This window comes from Exophiala viscosa (genome assembly GCF_022695815.1).
Source record: "Exophiala viscosa unplaced genomic scaffold EDD37scaffold_8, whole genome shotgun sequence".
NCBI classification, from domain to species: domain Eukaryota; kingdom Fungi; phylum Ascomycota; class Eurotiomycetes; order Chaetothyriales; family Herpotrichiellaceae; genus Exophiala; species Exophiala viscosa.
In genome coordinates, this window is record NW_026944360.1 from 1082849 (window position 1) to 1098201 (window position 15353).

General features: G+C 50.6%; 6 protein-coding genes and 1 non-coding gene across 7 annotated transcripts; 4 read left to right on the forward strand and 3 right to left on the reverse strand.

The window, feature by feature from the left end:
• Positions 1-926: 926 nt before the first annotated feature.
• Positions 927-1004, forward strand: EDD37DRAFT_t17. Its single transcript has one exon. It is a non-coding gene; the product is annotated as a tRNA-Lys (tRNA).
• A 223-nt stretch (positions 1005-1227) lies between these two features.
• On the reverse strand, positions 1228-2089 carry EDD37DRAFT_485249 (uncharacterized protein). The gene has a single exon (XM_062813281.1). It carries the CDS (start codon positions 1943-1945, stop codon positions 1352-1354), a length of 594 nt encoding a protein of 197 aa, XP_062668583.1. The 5' UTR covers positions 1946-2089; the 3' UTR covers positions 1228-1351.
• Positions 2090-4348: 2259 nt separating this feature from the next.
• On the forward strand, positions 4349-7701 carry EDD37DRAFT_485345 (uncharacterized protein). The gene is made up of 3 exons (XM_062813283.1): positions 4349-5603; positions 5652-5933; positions 5984-7701. Exons 1-3 carry the CDS (start codon positions 4625-4627, stop codon positions 7477-7479), a joined length of 2757 nt encoding a protein of 918 aa, XP_062668584.1. The 5' UTR covers positions 4349-4624; the 3' UTR covers positions 7480-7701.
• A 791-nt stretch (positions 7702-8492) lies between these two features.
• EDD37DRAFT_651960 (Sybindin-like family-domain-containing protein) lies at positions 8493-9389 on the reverse strand (the record flags this gene model as incomplete). Its single annotated transcript, XM_062818413.1, has 3 exons — positions 8493-9027; positions 9092-9235; positions 9382-9389. The coding sequence occupies 3 exons, from the start codon at positions 9387-9389 to the stop codon at positions 8493-8495; spliced, it is 687 nt and encodes a 228-aa protein (XP_062668585.1).
• Positions 9370-10656, forward strand: EDD37DRAFT_635670 (26S proteasome regulatory subunit N10). Its single transcript, XM_062816929.1, has 2 exons — positions 9370-9601; positions 9652-10656. Exons 1-2 carry the CDS (start codon positions 9537-9539, stop codon positions 10484-10486), a joined length of 900 nt encoding a protein of 299 aa, XP_062668586.1. The 5' UTR covers positions 9370-9536; the 3' UTR covers positions 10487-10656.
• A 1148-nt stretch (positions 10657-11804) lies between these two features.
• Positions 11805-13388, forward strand: EDD37DRAFT_485414 (mannosyltransferase putative-domain-containing protein). The gene has a single exon (XM_062813284.1). The coding sequence runs from the start codon at positions 11874-11876 to the stop codon at positions 13356-13358; it is 1485 nt and encodes a 494-aa protein (XP_062668587.1). The 5' UTR covers positions 11805-11873; the 3' UTR covers positions 13359-13388.
• A 243-nt stretch (positions 13389-13631) lies between these two features.
• On the reverse strand, positions 13632-14532 carry EDD37DRAFT_485422 (uncharacterized protein). Its single transcript, XM_062813285.1, has 2 exons — positions 13731-14532; positions 13632-13662 (listed from the first exon to the last, which is right to left on the reverse strand). The coding sequence occupies exon 1, from the start codon at positions 14260-14262 to the stop codon at positions 13954-13956; it is 309 nt and encodes a 102-aa protein (XP_062668588.1). The 5' UTR covers positions 14263-14532; the 3' UTR covers positions 13632-13662; positions 13731-13953.
• Positions 14533-15353: the final 821 nt, after the last annotated feature.

Here is a 15353-nt window from a genome sequence, read left to right on the forward strand (position 1 = left end):
AGGCAATTCCGGTGCCGGACACGTGCATCAAGGCTTTTACTTCTTTCGATGGTGGTCATGTTCGGAACTATACCTAGTAATAATGCATCATCGTACATCAGATCAATAATGTACCAGGCAGTCGTCAATGATACCATTGATAGTAGTATAGCAACAGTCATCGTTGAACGGATTTAAGCAGAGTTCAATAGGTCACAAACCGACAGCCATTGTACATCAAACTCAACTCGGATCTGCCATCGATTCTGGGATGGTGGGATGTACATCAGTCTCATCAGGCCCGTCCAGTCAGCCTGATCCGACACTCAAGAAGAAAGTACGAGGTATACAAACTAAATGCTGAGTGTACACTTGGCAATGCCTTTGACCTCGTGTAAATTTCCAGAGACTAGATTCGCCCGGATGTGGTGGGCTATGAGTGTCTTGTATATAATTGATATCTAAGGTATCTAGGGTAGCTTACTGTATCACAACCACCATGTGATGCAGCCGCGCCGGATATACCGGCCTGCAAGGCTAGGTATAAATTGATGATACACCAGCATGTCACCACATACCCTACTGAGCTTGTGGTGTGTACCCCGTGCTGGTAGTCTCCCATCCAGTTGTTTCGCTTCAGCCTGCCACAAATGTCCTCTGTACTCGTAAGCGCCTCCAGTACCTCCTCGCGTGACTGATGATGCCGAAGCTTCGAACACTCAGAGCACAGACCTGCCCTGGCGAGCCTTGTTCATACTTCCTGGACCTCCTTTGATTACCACTAGTATGGTTCTTCTCAAGTCACGTGGCAGCCTGCGGAACTATGGAAGGCGATATCCGAGCCGAAGCCGCCACTTCACGGTCACCCGCAGAAATAAGAAATAGTGCCTTTATTTAAGAAACCAATAGAATTTTGTTCACATTCGATCCCACAGATGTGCCTGACTGCCTTCCTAGCTCAATCGGTAGAGCGTGAGACTCTTAAACAGTCTATCTCAAGGTTGTGGGTTCGAGTCCCACGGTCGTATGTCTTAACTTCCAATCTACATCGACGCATCTTTCTAACAATTCCCAGGGCTCAATTCCGATCCTTCTCAAGATCTTTTTTTTATATTTTTTTTTAAATTTTTTTTGGGTCTCATGTGACATTCACTCATTCACTCATCGCGTCTTCACTTTGTTATTGCTTTTTCATTTTGCGCCAGACACCATGGAAGAGTCGCACATAGACGAAGCCCAAGTGTTGTTGGCACCCAAGCAGGTAAGACGACACCGGACGATGTATTCAAGGAACCATCACATCGACAATGCAGTTGAAATACGCTCAGTCGCTTTCATTCGGAATTCATACAGCTCTTTTGTTTTACATAATTCATTCACAAGTCTCCAACATCTTCTTGATGAAGCTCTGCAGCGTGGGATTCCACAGCGCCGCAGCCACTCGTTCCTTATCTGCCAATTGCTTGTTCACCTCGTCTGCTGTCGAGTGTGTGCCCTCCTTGATTCTGACATCCACTCTGAATCTCGGAGGCAAAGATTCTTCTAGCCTGACTCGGACACCCAATCCTATAACGGTTGCCAGACTACAGTGCTGAATCGTAGGTGTGATCAGGACGGTGACGGTTTCCAGGTTCGAGTTCTTGCGACTGGGAAGTGTAGGCTTGATGGCGATATCGGGGAGTGACACCACGGCCAGCGAACCGAGAGTGATGGGATGTTCGGGATCGGACATGGTGGCAATGAGGTCAAAGATTTCTTGGGTGTCAATGGGCTCATTTTCGACATCGCTGTCGCTCTCCTCAGAAGATGGACTAGACGAGCGCTCGAAAGGGTCGTTGCTAAATGTGGGTGCAGGATAGGTCACGATGCCATGTGAAAGTTCATCTCGCGCAGAGGTCCGTCGTCGTCGGGTGGGGAGGTCTGAGGGGTTGATGATGAGAGGGTTGGCATTCTTTCCGTCCTCCATGGCGTATGCGTTGCAGCGACAGCCTCTATGCAGATAGAATCAAGCGTCTCGGATAGGACCTGAGTTAAGTATATCGAGTAATTGCGAGACAGGATGGTATTGAGGAGACGAAAGAGCCTCGTCCTTGACATCTCGGCTCTTCCATCGCCATCCACACTGCACTTGACCTGATCAGGCTAGTTCTCAACTCTTGGCAAATTTGTTGCATTTGACTTTGATATTGGGCTATACTTTGTCAATCCCTCTGGCCCTCGTCCAGCTTCTTCGACATGAAGGCCCAACAATGGCAATGACCTTTGGCCATATTGATGCTTTTCTTCGACCGGCGATAGGACTCTTCATGGGCTCTGGCATGCGGCACCATCTCACTGGCCTACCCCAGTCCTGCCTACCCGTGTCTGTGGTAAGTTTGGATGTTCCCACCGTCATGCCTCATCACGGCCGCTTGGCAAGCCACGCAGCGCGATGGCGGCGGCACACCTCGTGAACCCAACTTTCTTTTATCACACTTCAGCGCAACACTTTAGGACGAAGCTTGAGATTCCAAGCAATGGAGTCTCACACTTTGTTCATCCATGTGGCTGAAAGATGATCGCCCATGGCCGAGAGTACCAACAGTAGCGGGGAGGTAAGGTTCTGATCTCGTCTGCCGAGTCGAATATCGCGCTGCCCACTGCCCAGTGCCGACAGCCTATCGAGTCGTGGTGGGGGCACCTTCATCTAGCGGGCAGTCAGCGATTTCCCCTCTGATTTCCCACATGCATTATTTTCGCCTTGATTTGTCAAGATCACCTACGATATAGGTCCTTCGACTATCGAATATCGACGGCTTTCGGCGACAATAATCCTCTAAAATGGTGACGTAGAATAGTCCCAAACCTCAGGTATCGTCTGTGCTGAACCTACCTACAATTATTGTGCCTGGTCATGGTTTTCGGTCACTGACTCGGTCCGTAGCGACACAGACAACGTGCGTAAAAAGCTAGGCTGTCAGCAGCGATTGGACGTCTACAAAGTGTAAGTGAACTGGCACAAGCTTTGGTCGGCGGTCGAAATCATCATGAACACAAAAAAGGATGGTATCTTTTTCCGTATGGATACTACAGGAATGCCACCATTTGGCATTAGCAGATCGAAGCCCCGAAGAAGGCCAGATGGAAGCCCAATAGAAGCCTGATAGAAAACCGAGTGGAGGGCCTATTGGGGGCCAGTTTGGGACCAGCGTTATCTTTCAGGCCTTTTGACCACTGATGAGCAGGGGATGCCCCGGAATTGCTGTATCTCGTACTCCATAGATGGCACCTTGAGGTGGCAAACATCTCAGATTCGGTCATTCAGGTACATGCGCTTACTTACTGCCAGGCTCATAGCGAGTGATATAGCCATGCAACAAATCCTGAGGACACTGTTCGTTGATATGGAGGTGTGCTTCTGACCGACCTTTGTAGCCCATATGTTCGCCATTGTAGCCTCTTTCTCTTAGACAATGGTCGTGCGCAACATGACGTGCACGAATTCATATGCGGGTTCGATTCTGCTTACACTTGCACTTAGTATAGATCTCGTAGGTAGGTGACTGGAGTCCCGATAAAGACCACGTAATCGCCAATCAGAGAAATCAATAATCGTGAAAACCACTGGATGATGCCCAGAGAAAGCTGCCCAAATCCGTGAACACTGGCACAGGGAGTATCCCAACGGCTAGTGGCGTTTCGGGGCGAATCAACGAAGAAGCCTATGTTGCATCTGAAGCAGACGCCAGGCACACAACTCACCTGGGTCCTGCAGAGAACCCTTGCAAATCTTGCTCACCGAATCAAAGGCACATTCAATCAAGCTGTAACATTGGAACTGTGTGAGACCTGTGCCGCACCAACCCACCACATGGCACAGACGGTTCTCAAGCCTCCTCCTGATCTCTCCCCCTCTCAATCTTTGACATCAATCTAAAGCTCCGTACTTCCATCCACAAAAGAACGACGGTTAGATGACGCGCAGATGGCCATCGAGACAACAGCCTCAATAAGTCGATCCATGGTCAATGCACCGTGAACGGTCTCGAGTTGTTGTTTTTTAATCGGTTTCTGTGTGGCCCCTTCACAATCACGGCGCATAAGCGGAAACATCTGCTGTCAGACACTCTTACCTCTCCACCTTGACAACACTCTGGGCTTTTCGCGGGGGCATCACTTCCACTTTTCGATGGTCGAGACTTCCACCCTACCTTACCAGCTATCAACAGTGATTCAACACTCCAGGTCGTAATGTCTTTCAAGTAAAAGGCACCTTGTCACGACGCATTTGATCCTTGTTAGTGCCGAGGTTCCAAGTGTGTGTGTGTGTGTGTGTGTGTGTGTGTGTGTGTGTGTGTGTGTGTGTGTGTGTGAAATTGCGCCACCACCAGAACCCATCTTCTTGATCCTCGACACACCGATTTTTCAAGGTCCGCCTTCTTAATCATCCATCATCCTCCATATATCCTGTCATCAGCAAGTCCAGCCAACAGCGTATACACATCTACGACAACCTTGAAGCCAAGACGATCGACTGTTTACATAAGGTCCTTTTGACTGGATTGCTTTTGGCCCGCCCGCACGCGGGCATTCTCCTGGATTGAGCTGTCGTCCGCCTTCGCACTTACCAAATGTGGTGTGATCCGACACAGACGCGATTCCCACCATGCAGAGTTATTCGATGACATCCGGGCCTCCGTCAGGTCCCAAGAACTATGTCTTTGTCGATGAACATAACCGACATAAGCGCCTCAAGGTGATGAGGGCTTGTGAAGGCTGTCGTCGTCGCAAAATAAAATGTGATTCCGCCACCACCAACACGTGGCCATGCGCCGCTTGTGTTCGACTTAAGCTACATTGTGTACCTCCAGCAGGAGGTCTAGATGGCGAGGCTGGCGATGCCGCGCCCGATAATGCCCTCGACCAGACGGCCGAGTCACAATCTTATACTTCGGCCCAAGGGATGCATGTTCCGCAACCACAAAACTATGTACCTGGAAATCCTTCTTTTCAAATGGAACAGGGCGGCGCCTTTCCATACGACGCTTATGCATCCAATTATCAAAGACCCTCATATGAAATGATGGAAAAGTCATATGGCAACTATTATCCGAACCCCCAGCAGTTCCCCGGTACCTCGAGCCAGGCCTATCAACACGCTGGTGCGCAATATAGCCAGATTCCACCGGACAGTGACCCTCTTCGAGACGAGCGTGCTGCTTCATCGCCGATCGATCAAATGACAGCTGAGGAAATGTCAGAACACCTCGGACACCTTAGGATCGGCGAGAATGGCATTGCGCCTTACCTGAGATCTGAGAACGACAACAAGGATTCAGATGCCCCCATTCAGGAGCCAGAGCCAGAGCCGAAGATCGCCGCAGCCTTCAGCACCGGTGCAGGATCACAGATTCGTATTCCTCCAGCCCTCATGCCGTCACATGAGGAAGCCCTAGAGGCTTTCAAGACCTTCTTCAGAGATGTACATCCTTATGTACCAGTCCTGAACAGGAAGCAATTCTACGATCAGTGGCTGAACGATAGAGGGTCGATACCTCCCCTCATTTTGGAGGCCATCTTTGCCAATGCTGGTCGACTGTCGGATGATCCTGCACAAGGCGCTCAGTGGTTAGCGCTCGCCAACAGTAAGTACGCATCGACAGTCCCATAAGTATGATGCTTACCAATTGCAGAGCATGAGGCGTATTTCCTCGACAGTCCACGATTGAGCACGTTGCAAGCCTTGTTGCTGCTCCTGAAAGCGCGAGAGAGCGCCCCGAAAAGAGGATACTATTATCGTTCATGGATGACTTGCAAGACGGCGGTTACCATGGCGAAGGACCTCGAGTTGGATGAACACCATGGGATACACGAAGATGGAGAGTCGTGCGGTTCAGACCCTGTCGAATGCTTGATCAAAACCAGAATATGGCAGTCACTGCTGATATGCGAGACCATGGTCGGAGGCCCTCAAGGTGAGTCTCCGTTCGTTAGATATAGTTACTGTCACTGATGTTTGAACCAGGCCGAACCGACTTGGGTGTTGATTCGACTTCCGTCGACATCAGCCCCAGTCCACCCTGCTCCGATGTGGACGATTTCGAAAGGTCCATATCCCGACAGTTCGCTTACTTCGTCCTTAATGTTCGCAACATCCGCCTCATAACCGAAGTTTCGATCAAGCTGAAAAGGAAGAAAGACTGGGGCTTGGACCAAGAATTCGTGAAGCACAACGCCGCCTTCAAGAATTGGCCCGATGAGTTGCCAAGAGACTTGAAGGTCGTCCTCCCGCAGAAAGGGGCCATTCCAATTTTGCCGTCCCATTTTGTGGGAAACATGCATGCCCACTACCAACTCGCCATCGTCATGCTCCATCGCCCGCAGTTGAAAGCCTCGGAGTCTTTTGGTGCTGACAGTCAATGGAGACATCACATGACTATCTGTTATCAGTCTGCAAAAGTCTTGTGTCGTCTGCAGGAAGCGGTTCTGGCCCAATACGATTTGACTGGGTTGCTTTGCATGCAAAGGGGCATCAATTTTACCATTTACGCCATTCTGACGTGCATCATGTTACACCTTATCGCCCTTTCCTCGCCCGATCCCGAGTTTAACTCGGAAGCTAAAGACTACTTTGTCCGGCACATGCGAATTCTGGAGCGATGTGTGTCTGCATGGCCGATGACAGAGACCGAGGACCAAATTAACGCACTTCGTGCAGCGTTCTCTGCAGATCTCAACAAGCCTTTCGAACTGAAGGAGTCCTTCCCGTTGGGTTCACCATCTGACCACTCTCGACCTTCTCCTGGATCGCAGTCGTCACAGGACAAGCAAATGCACCAACAACAGCAGCTCTCCCAGCAACAACAACAACTAAGCATGGCCGACCTCCAACAGGCCCAACCAGGCTATCTACCCCAGAACATGAACCAGATCAGGGGTCCAACGGGATATCTCGCGACACCTCCAGTCTCGACATATTCCGCCGAGTCCAAACCCCAGTCACCCCTGCACCCAACACAACACTTCGATCTCGATCAGACACCCTATACCAGCATGTCCACTCCGGTAAGTGGATATTATCACCAGCCGACCTCAGCCCCGGGTCTGCAGTGGAATCCGACACCTATCATCGACCAGTTCGACACTGCATTTGCAATTTCACCCTCGCAGCTCGCTCCCCCACCCTCCATGTACGGTGGCAGCGGCACCGGCTCGTCACCACCTGGAATCCCGACTCTCCAGAGCTTTACATCAACAGGCTCGCTTCCAAGGTACGAGCAGCAGAACTACGCACCGCAACAACAACAGCAGCAGCCGCAACCGCACTACTTTGCGCAACAACAGCAGTCGTTCCCTGATATGTCGTCACCCGTTGCTGGTACGATGACCCAGCAATCGGCGGCGATGACAGGATACCCGACGCCCGCCATGTTCGTGACATCACGGCAATGGCAACAGAGTGTTGCTAACGTGATTGACTCTGGCGGTCTCAAGAGGAGATGGGATTACGATCAGCATTAGTGGTGCAACTGAGAGATATTAAGTGCTTACGTGGAATGAATGTTAAGGCTACGTATATCATTTTTACTGAGCGATGTACGCGTGGTGCTCACTTTGCTCTAAGGAGACGACGACCCGTAAAGCAGGCTACCGAGCTATGAATGGGACAGCAATTGCACGCATGAACGACCAGTACCATGCAAACTCTGAAAGCAGATCAGGGACATGAGAGAAAGTGCAAGGCGTCACAATGGCCTGATGGATCATGCTAAATAATGAGCTAAACGATATTGGATCTTCGATGAGTCCAACGAGGAAATGGAGCATTGGTGTACGAGTATTTATACTTACAAAAGATGCTCGAGTAGGTAGGTAGCTACCTAGCTACCTCAGCTACCTACTAGCAGGCATAGATGTTGTTTTGTCGTAATGGGGTTTGACGTCAAATGTGAGAAGAAACCACATCACCACACTCTCGTAGCGCGAGTCCATCTCCAGCCCGGGTGTATTCCTTGGAGTGGCTGAATTGTTGGAATACCCATCAGGTACTCAGCGCTTTTCTCGAATAGTTTCGAATTTATGAGAATGTGGTAATCGACTGATCTATGTTCTCCGTCGTGAACGAGATCGATATTCTCGCTTCTTTGACACCTCAGACACGTTGACTGTTGTTGCACAGGTGTCGTGCGGGCTCCGGAAGAAGTTGAGGTGGACGGCCAGTCTGGGCTTTGCGGGCTCGGTATTCTGGCAAGGCTTGAAGGAAAATCCTCGTCCTCCTTTTTCGCTTTGTCTTGCAAGGCTCGCGTAGTAGCAACGGACTGCACCCAATCTGCCTGTCTGGTCGGCTTTGCTTGCCTTCCCTTGCTCTTGCCCACCCAGCCAATGGCTCTTCCACGCCGAACTTCAGACCGACGTTGGTTGTTGGGCATACGAGACGCAGATGCCATGCCAAAGCCTAGTATGAGTTGAATATTCACGGAAATGCTTTATGACAAGCTATGTTGTTTGTATAGTCTTTCCTCTTCTGCAGATCATCACCGCCTAGTCAGCCACTGATTCACGCTGCGCTCCCAAGCCTCTATTCGGATCGGCATTTCCATCTGCCAGAATGGATTCTTGCATACAAAGTCCGCGTAGCGCTCGTAGATGCCCTTCATGAGCACGTCGGTGTTTGGCATGCTCGGGTCCGTGAACAAAAGGAATTTGGTTCCCGTAAGCGTTTGGAATACGGTCAATCTGAAGAATGAGGACTCGAGGGATTCGATACCGCTGGGCGCGAGGGTCGGGTCGGGGTATGTCCAAGTGCGCCCTGACGAGCCCGCCGCTGAAGATGTGATAGGGAGTTTTGGTGTGAGGGATCGTGTGATGGCGTGGACGCCGTGGAATGTACCGGCGAGGACGAGGTAGTCGTTCGTTGTTAGCGTGCTGGTTCCAGGTAGACCTAACGTGCCGACGGTCTGGGTTTGGGATTCTGCGGCATTCGCGGTTGCGCCTGGGGTGGACGTTGGGAAAGTGCGGTGAAATATCAGAGAACCGGCTTTCGAGATAATCAGAAGGGCGAAGACAGGCCTGTTCGTGCTATGTCAGGCTTGCTTCGACTAACATGGTCATGGCAGATGGATGGCAGACTTACATGGCAGTCAAGGGAGCCGCGATGCGGCGCGAGGATGAATGATCAGGGCAGATGCATGTCGGTTCTGTTGTCGGATGGAGCAGCCGCTTTCCAAAGAACGCAGAGTCCTTCTTTCGGGGACTGTATAGTCTGCTGAAGGCAATGCTGTTGTGCTTGGAGTAGATCACGAGCGGGCGTGCCCCAGAGGAAGGTAACACTGCTGCCAAGGCTGCGTCACAAGGCTGCGAGGCTATTGACGCGTTTGAGTCCGCCTGCGGGCCGCATTCATCTCAGAGTAACCATCGACCTACATCAACATACTAAGTACACCACACACGACCTTTCGAAAATCTAAAGGCCTCAGACACTGCGCAATTCCACTTTCATCCACAGAAAACTCTGGACCTCGTAAGCACCAACTAGACGAAACTCTTCCCAGCGGCACGCAACCCTCGTCACCGCCAACATGGTGCTCGAGGCTACTATGATCGTGGTGGACAACAGTGAGGCAAGCAGGAATGGAGATTATCTGTACGGGCACCAGAAATCAGTATCCTGCCACTCTACTAACCCTCTGCCAGACCGAGTCGATTCGCAGCACAAACCGAAGCTGTATCGCTCATATTCAATGCAAAGACCTCATCAAACCCGGAATCCGCTGTCGGACTCATGTCCATGGCAGGAACCGGCCCTACAGTCCTCAACACTCCTACCACAAACTACGGCGCCATCCTGGCAGGTCTACACGAGACGAAAATAAAGGGACATATCCGGTTAGGCACGGCAATCAGTGTGGCGATGCTGGCACTCAAGCACAGAGCAAACAAGAGCCAACGGCAACGTATCGTTGTTCTTACTTGCAGCGAACTGGACCAGAAGTTTGGAGATAAGAACGATACCGAGAAGGAGCTCGTCAAGCTGGCCAAAAAGTGCAAGAAGAACAACGTCTCGGTTGATTTCGTTGCATTTGGTGATGCAATTGAGTCGAGCACGAGATCGATATTGGAGAAGTTCGTCGAAGCTGTTGGCGGCTCTTCCGGCGAAGGCAACTATCTTGCCGTCGTCCCTCCTGGACCCAGCCTGCTCAGCGACAGCTTAATCACCACACCGATTGTCAATGTGGGCGGAGACGTGGGCCAAGGAGGTGGTGGTATGGAAGGCGTCGAGACAGGTGGCCCTGCCGCAGGTGGTTTCGAGTTCGGAGTCGATCCAGCTGCAGACCCCGAGCTTGCGATGGCTCTGCGCATGAGTATGGAGGAAGAACAAAATCGACTGGAACGAGAGCGGAGAGCACGTGAGGAGCAGAATGGTGACAGAATGGAGACCATAACAGAAGAGGGTCAGGGTCAGCAGTCGTCAAGTGGTGAAGGACCGGATTCAAAACAGCCACGGGTGGAGGAAGACAAGCCGGAATGAGCGGTCGTTATTGTACTACTATCGAGCTGTCCTCATACAACGCTATCAATCAGGCATGGCGTTCTATGAGCAAAACACCCCGCCAATATATTCTACAAGTCTGCATGAGATTTACGAAGTAAGACCCCCTACTGCTGATATTGACGCTTTCAATAGAGCCTCTCTAATGTCATTCGAGTGGCATTGAGAGATGGCACCATCCTCAGTCGCGAATTAATCAATAGCAGCTCCCCAAGTGTGATATTGGACATCTGACATTGTTGACGAAAGTTCGACGTGCGAAGTTGTAGCAGTCGATGTTCCCCGTGATTGCTCGTCGGCCTGTAACTGCGCGAGTCTGAATGTCAGGGCGAGGACCCAGACTCCATGCTCAGGATCCTGGGGGTGAGCAACATACGTCCACAGATTCATAGCCATATCGTGACTGTATCAGCAATTGTCCAAGACTCACATTGTCAAAAGCTTACCCTACAGTACTGCTGCGTCCGTGCAGAAGATTGATCCATGGTTTCAAGCCAGTGTTCCCCCTAGTGGTGGCTTAAGACCTCATGCCGATATACTCCGATCGAGGTTCATCATAAGCCAGGCAGGGTCTGCTCATCGGTAAGAGTAATTCCTATTCAGGTTTACATGGCAGAGCGAGTCCCTCAAGCTAGGCCAGCCTGAGTCCTGTGTATGAGGGACACTCGATGTCCCAGTGAGTTTGCCGAAGCGGGAGTGCATTGAAGTTCGTCCGGGAGAACCTTTAGCTAACACGCTACTACACAGTTGATCATTACCTGCTGATGCACGATGCGAATGAGGCTCCATCATCTTGCGGCCTGCGATTGACGTCGGCAGTCTGTATCCATAACAAGGGATCCTGTGTACATTGTAAGCCTGTGATCTGGTCGACGGGTCTCCGCAGGTGGATACAGTAATCGTCCCAGGATGTGTCGCACAACTCGTTGACCCTCTGCTTGTTCAACAGGGTGTCACATGGTCACGAGGTGCAAGTCGAAGTCCTGTACTCTGACGACGACGACGATGACAAGAACAAAGTCTTACAAGGCACTAAGAAAAACAAGCAACGGTGCAATATAGGCGATGGAATGCTTATCTTCTCGCTAAATGGATTCGGCGAATCGGTCAACAAATGATGTGCCAGGACTTTCTTGCGGGGTTCATGGGCCGGACCGCCTGGAGCTTGAAAGCTGGGGCTGCCCTAAGTCGTAAAGATGCAAGAGGGCCATCAGTTGCGAACTCACGGGGCCACCCAAGATTCGTCATCCTCGAGCACGATCAAAAGGACGCGCAAGCATGGTTCTCGTTCGCACTTTCGAGGAGTAAACAATCGCCATGCTTGTTGAATCATGTCTGGTTCCTCTTGTGGTTCGATTGACATATCATGCGGGTGCTACAGCCTGCAACGCTGGCGGGCAAGTACAAATCCGTCGCTTTCGCCGGCTTCGCTATACTATTCCTTCTGTCACTATGGTCTCTTGAATGGCCAGCGCAAAGTTTCGACCTGTACGCGTATGTGCAAGATCCGGCCGAGAAAGCTGCTTTCGAAGCACATTATGCCTCTGCTGTTGCGGTTGCGGACCAATACCGCGCAAATCCTGTGGATAAGTCGCAATTCGGAGAGATGGGAACGCGATTGAAGACAATAAGAGGTTGGATTGAACAAACAGGAAATGCCCACAGAACTCCCGACCAGAAAGAAAAGTGGACAACATTGATAGAGGACGTGGCTGGGTTCATGCTACCTTTCATTCAGTCGCCGAACTCAAGCAGTATAACTCCATTGAAGAGCCTGCGCAGCAGTTTCGTGCGCGGCACTAAAGGGCTGGTCATAACCACGGGCAAAAAGCGTTTTCGATATGCATGCCATCTTGTTAGCAGTCTGCGACAGGTTCTGAAATCCAGGTTGCCCATTCAGATCGCGTACTCCGGCGAAGATGATTTGCCGGAAGAGTATAGGGACTTTATCACTGGCCTCGAATCAGACGTTTCGACCTTCGATGTGACCACTGTCTTTAATGACAGCACCCTAGATTTGGGTTGGGGTGGTTGGGCTGTCAAAGCTTTCGCCGTGCTAGGCAGCACCTTCGAACAGGCCATATTACTTGATGCAGACGACGTCTTTTTCCAGCCTCCGGAGGCAATTTTCGATGAGGATCCGCAATACCTAGAAACAGGGACTTTGCTGTTCCACGATCGCTTGCTATGGCAAGGTGCATTCAAAGAACGACATGCCTGGTGGGGGAAGCAACTTGAGAATACAAATCTCAGTGAGACGATCAAACATTCCAAGGTGTACATGGAGGGTTATGCCGAAGAAGGCGACTCCGGCGTTGTGACCGTTGACAAGTCGCGTCTTGGAGTCTTCATCGGCCTGCTGCATATCGCTTGGCAGAACACCAAAGATGTTCGAGAAGCGTATACCTATACTCAGGGATACGGGGACAAGGAGAGCTGGTGGTTCGGCTTCGAGCTTACGGAAACTCCGTACTCAATGGAACCACACTATGCGGCTATAGTTGGCCATGTGAAGCTCAATCAACAAGGACACGAAGAGAAGAGAGTATGCAGCTTCACCATTGCCCATGTTGATCATAGGGATAGGCTGTTATGGTTCAATGGGAGCCTCCTCAGGAACAAAGAGAACAATCCAATGGAGTTCGATGTCCCCAGCGAATGGATGATTGATGCGACATGGGAGAAAGGAGCGAGTAAGCAGGATATGAGTTGTATGAGTGGTGGTGAAGTTCGACAAATTGACGTAGGAGCCGTCGATATCGTTCAAAGATCTGTTGAGCTGGCAAAGAAGACCGATGAGCTCATGCGCGAAAAAATACCAGGATCTTTGCCTTGGTTCAAGCTGGGATGATTTGCCGGTACTTTATAGGGATTGCTAGAGGGTGTGAACCTCAACCCAAGTTATGACCTTCAAATGTCATAACTAGGTGTGACAGAAATCTTTTTGCTGTAGATGCTCGCCTGGGATTTACTCATGCACACATCGACCGCGAAAGAGGGTTGATAGGTGATCCTGCCGCCGAACACCCCAAGGTATGTTTGGTCCAACGAGAAGCGCTCCCAGCTCCTTTTGATTGCGCGACAAGCCTTCAGTTGGTCCTGTGTATGGCATCCGTTGCATCCAATATCCGCGACAGCGCGTCGCATAGGAGACACTTGCATCAACACAATCAATTAGATCTCATGTTGCTCGTCATGTTGCGGTGCGGGTAATGTTAATTACTTGATATCTCCTTCGTCGATCTGTTGAGTTGATGTCTTTCAATGTCGGGTATGACTTTCGTATCGCATCCTGTGACAGTCGCTGGACGATCTGATCATAAAGAACATTTTTCCAAGCTGTGGCAGAGTCGTATCTTCTTCGATAGCCAACGTACCAATTCCCTGAAGTTTGGTATAAGTGGTTTCAGATGTTGATACGAAGCTCATCAGCAGACCTCCAACGATCATCTCGCATTATTTGTTCCGACAATTCTTTCTTCGCGACTGCGTACAATTCTTGCCTTGTCACCAGGAAGTGGCTTCAGCTCGTCATTGGGATCAATTGCGCCGCCTGCTCCCGCCACGCTCGACTCTTGATCATTGATCATCTGTGCATCGTCCTCACGTGGCTGCCGCCCGTTGCGGAAGAGACCTTCGGGGTCTTCGCCGGTCTTGAGGTATCTTGCGTACGCGAGCTTGCGGGCGTATTGTTCTTCGAATGCGGCAATGTCTTCGGATGTGATAGTCAAGGCGGTGGGTTTGCGGCGGAGCATCGTGCGCAATTGATGAGAAGGAACGCAAGCAGATTAGGAGGAGGTATTGATGGCGCTTACAGATGCGTTACACTAAATGCAATGGATGTGATAGAGAGAATTGATGCGTAGAATATTTGTTGGATAGAGGTCAATTCATGATGCGGAGATCTCAGCCAACGCGTCTAACTTACACAAACGCGGAGACAAATTCTGGAATACAGGGAATCCCACGCGTACATAGGGTACCCATGCTAATCGACCATATCAGCTACAATCGTTTACAACTATCTCAATCCATATCAATCAGTGACTTGTACACCTCATAACATGTCAGAGCAGTTTCAAAGACTTCCCAAATCATAGCAAATGAGATAGCCTTTCAACACATGGCCCCAATCACCGGCTTGGGCTGCGATGGCCGATTCTTTGACTGGATTATCTCAAAAGGATGTCATCAAATCACAGGAAAAGTCAGAGTCGAATAGCAATGACACCCTGCCTGCCCTATGTTAAAGCAGGGAAGATCTTTCGACGCATGTCATATGATGTTGGGGCAACACGTGTGCGCGTTCTCGGTACTCGTTACTACACAGTACTCCATCTGAGGAGCAGACCGGAGTCACCGGGACGTAGGTCAGGCCGTTCTTAGCGAGCAGTAATTACGCACGGTACGGAGGACAGCGACAAACGCAAATCCGAGACAGTGGAATTCTAGGTGTACCTGTGCGTGCCTGTGTTACCCAATTTGGTTGCTCGATGCAGTTGCAGTTGTTTTGGGAGTCGGAGATGGTGGTTAATGTTGTTATTTTCATGTTAGAGCATTACTACTATGGTATTAGCGGCCACTCTTAGCATGCTAATCACCTCCACTTGTTAAGATTGCTTCCGCTTGGCATTAATCAACCTCAGCTCTCCCTTTTCCACGCTTCTTCCACCAGTTCGTTCTCGCCTCTTTGCCCCTGACCACTTCGCCCAGCCTTGACGCCTCTCCTTTCAATTTCAAGCCCACCGAGGATGGCAGTGTTCAACCCACATCTTTGGGCATGAGCAGTCGTCACTGGTGCCGGCAAAGGCCCCTTCCCCGTTCTGACAGGCTTCATTTCTGCAAT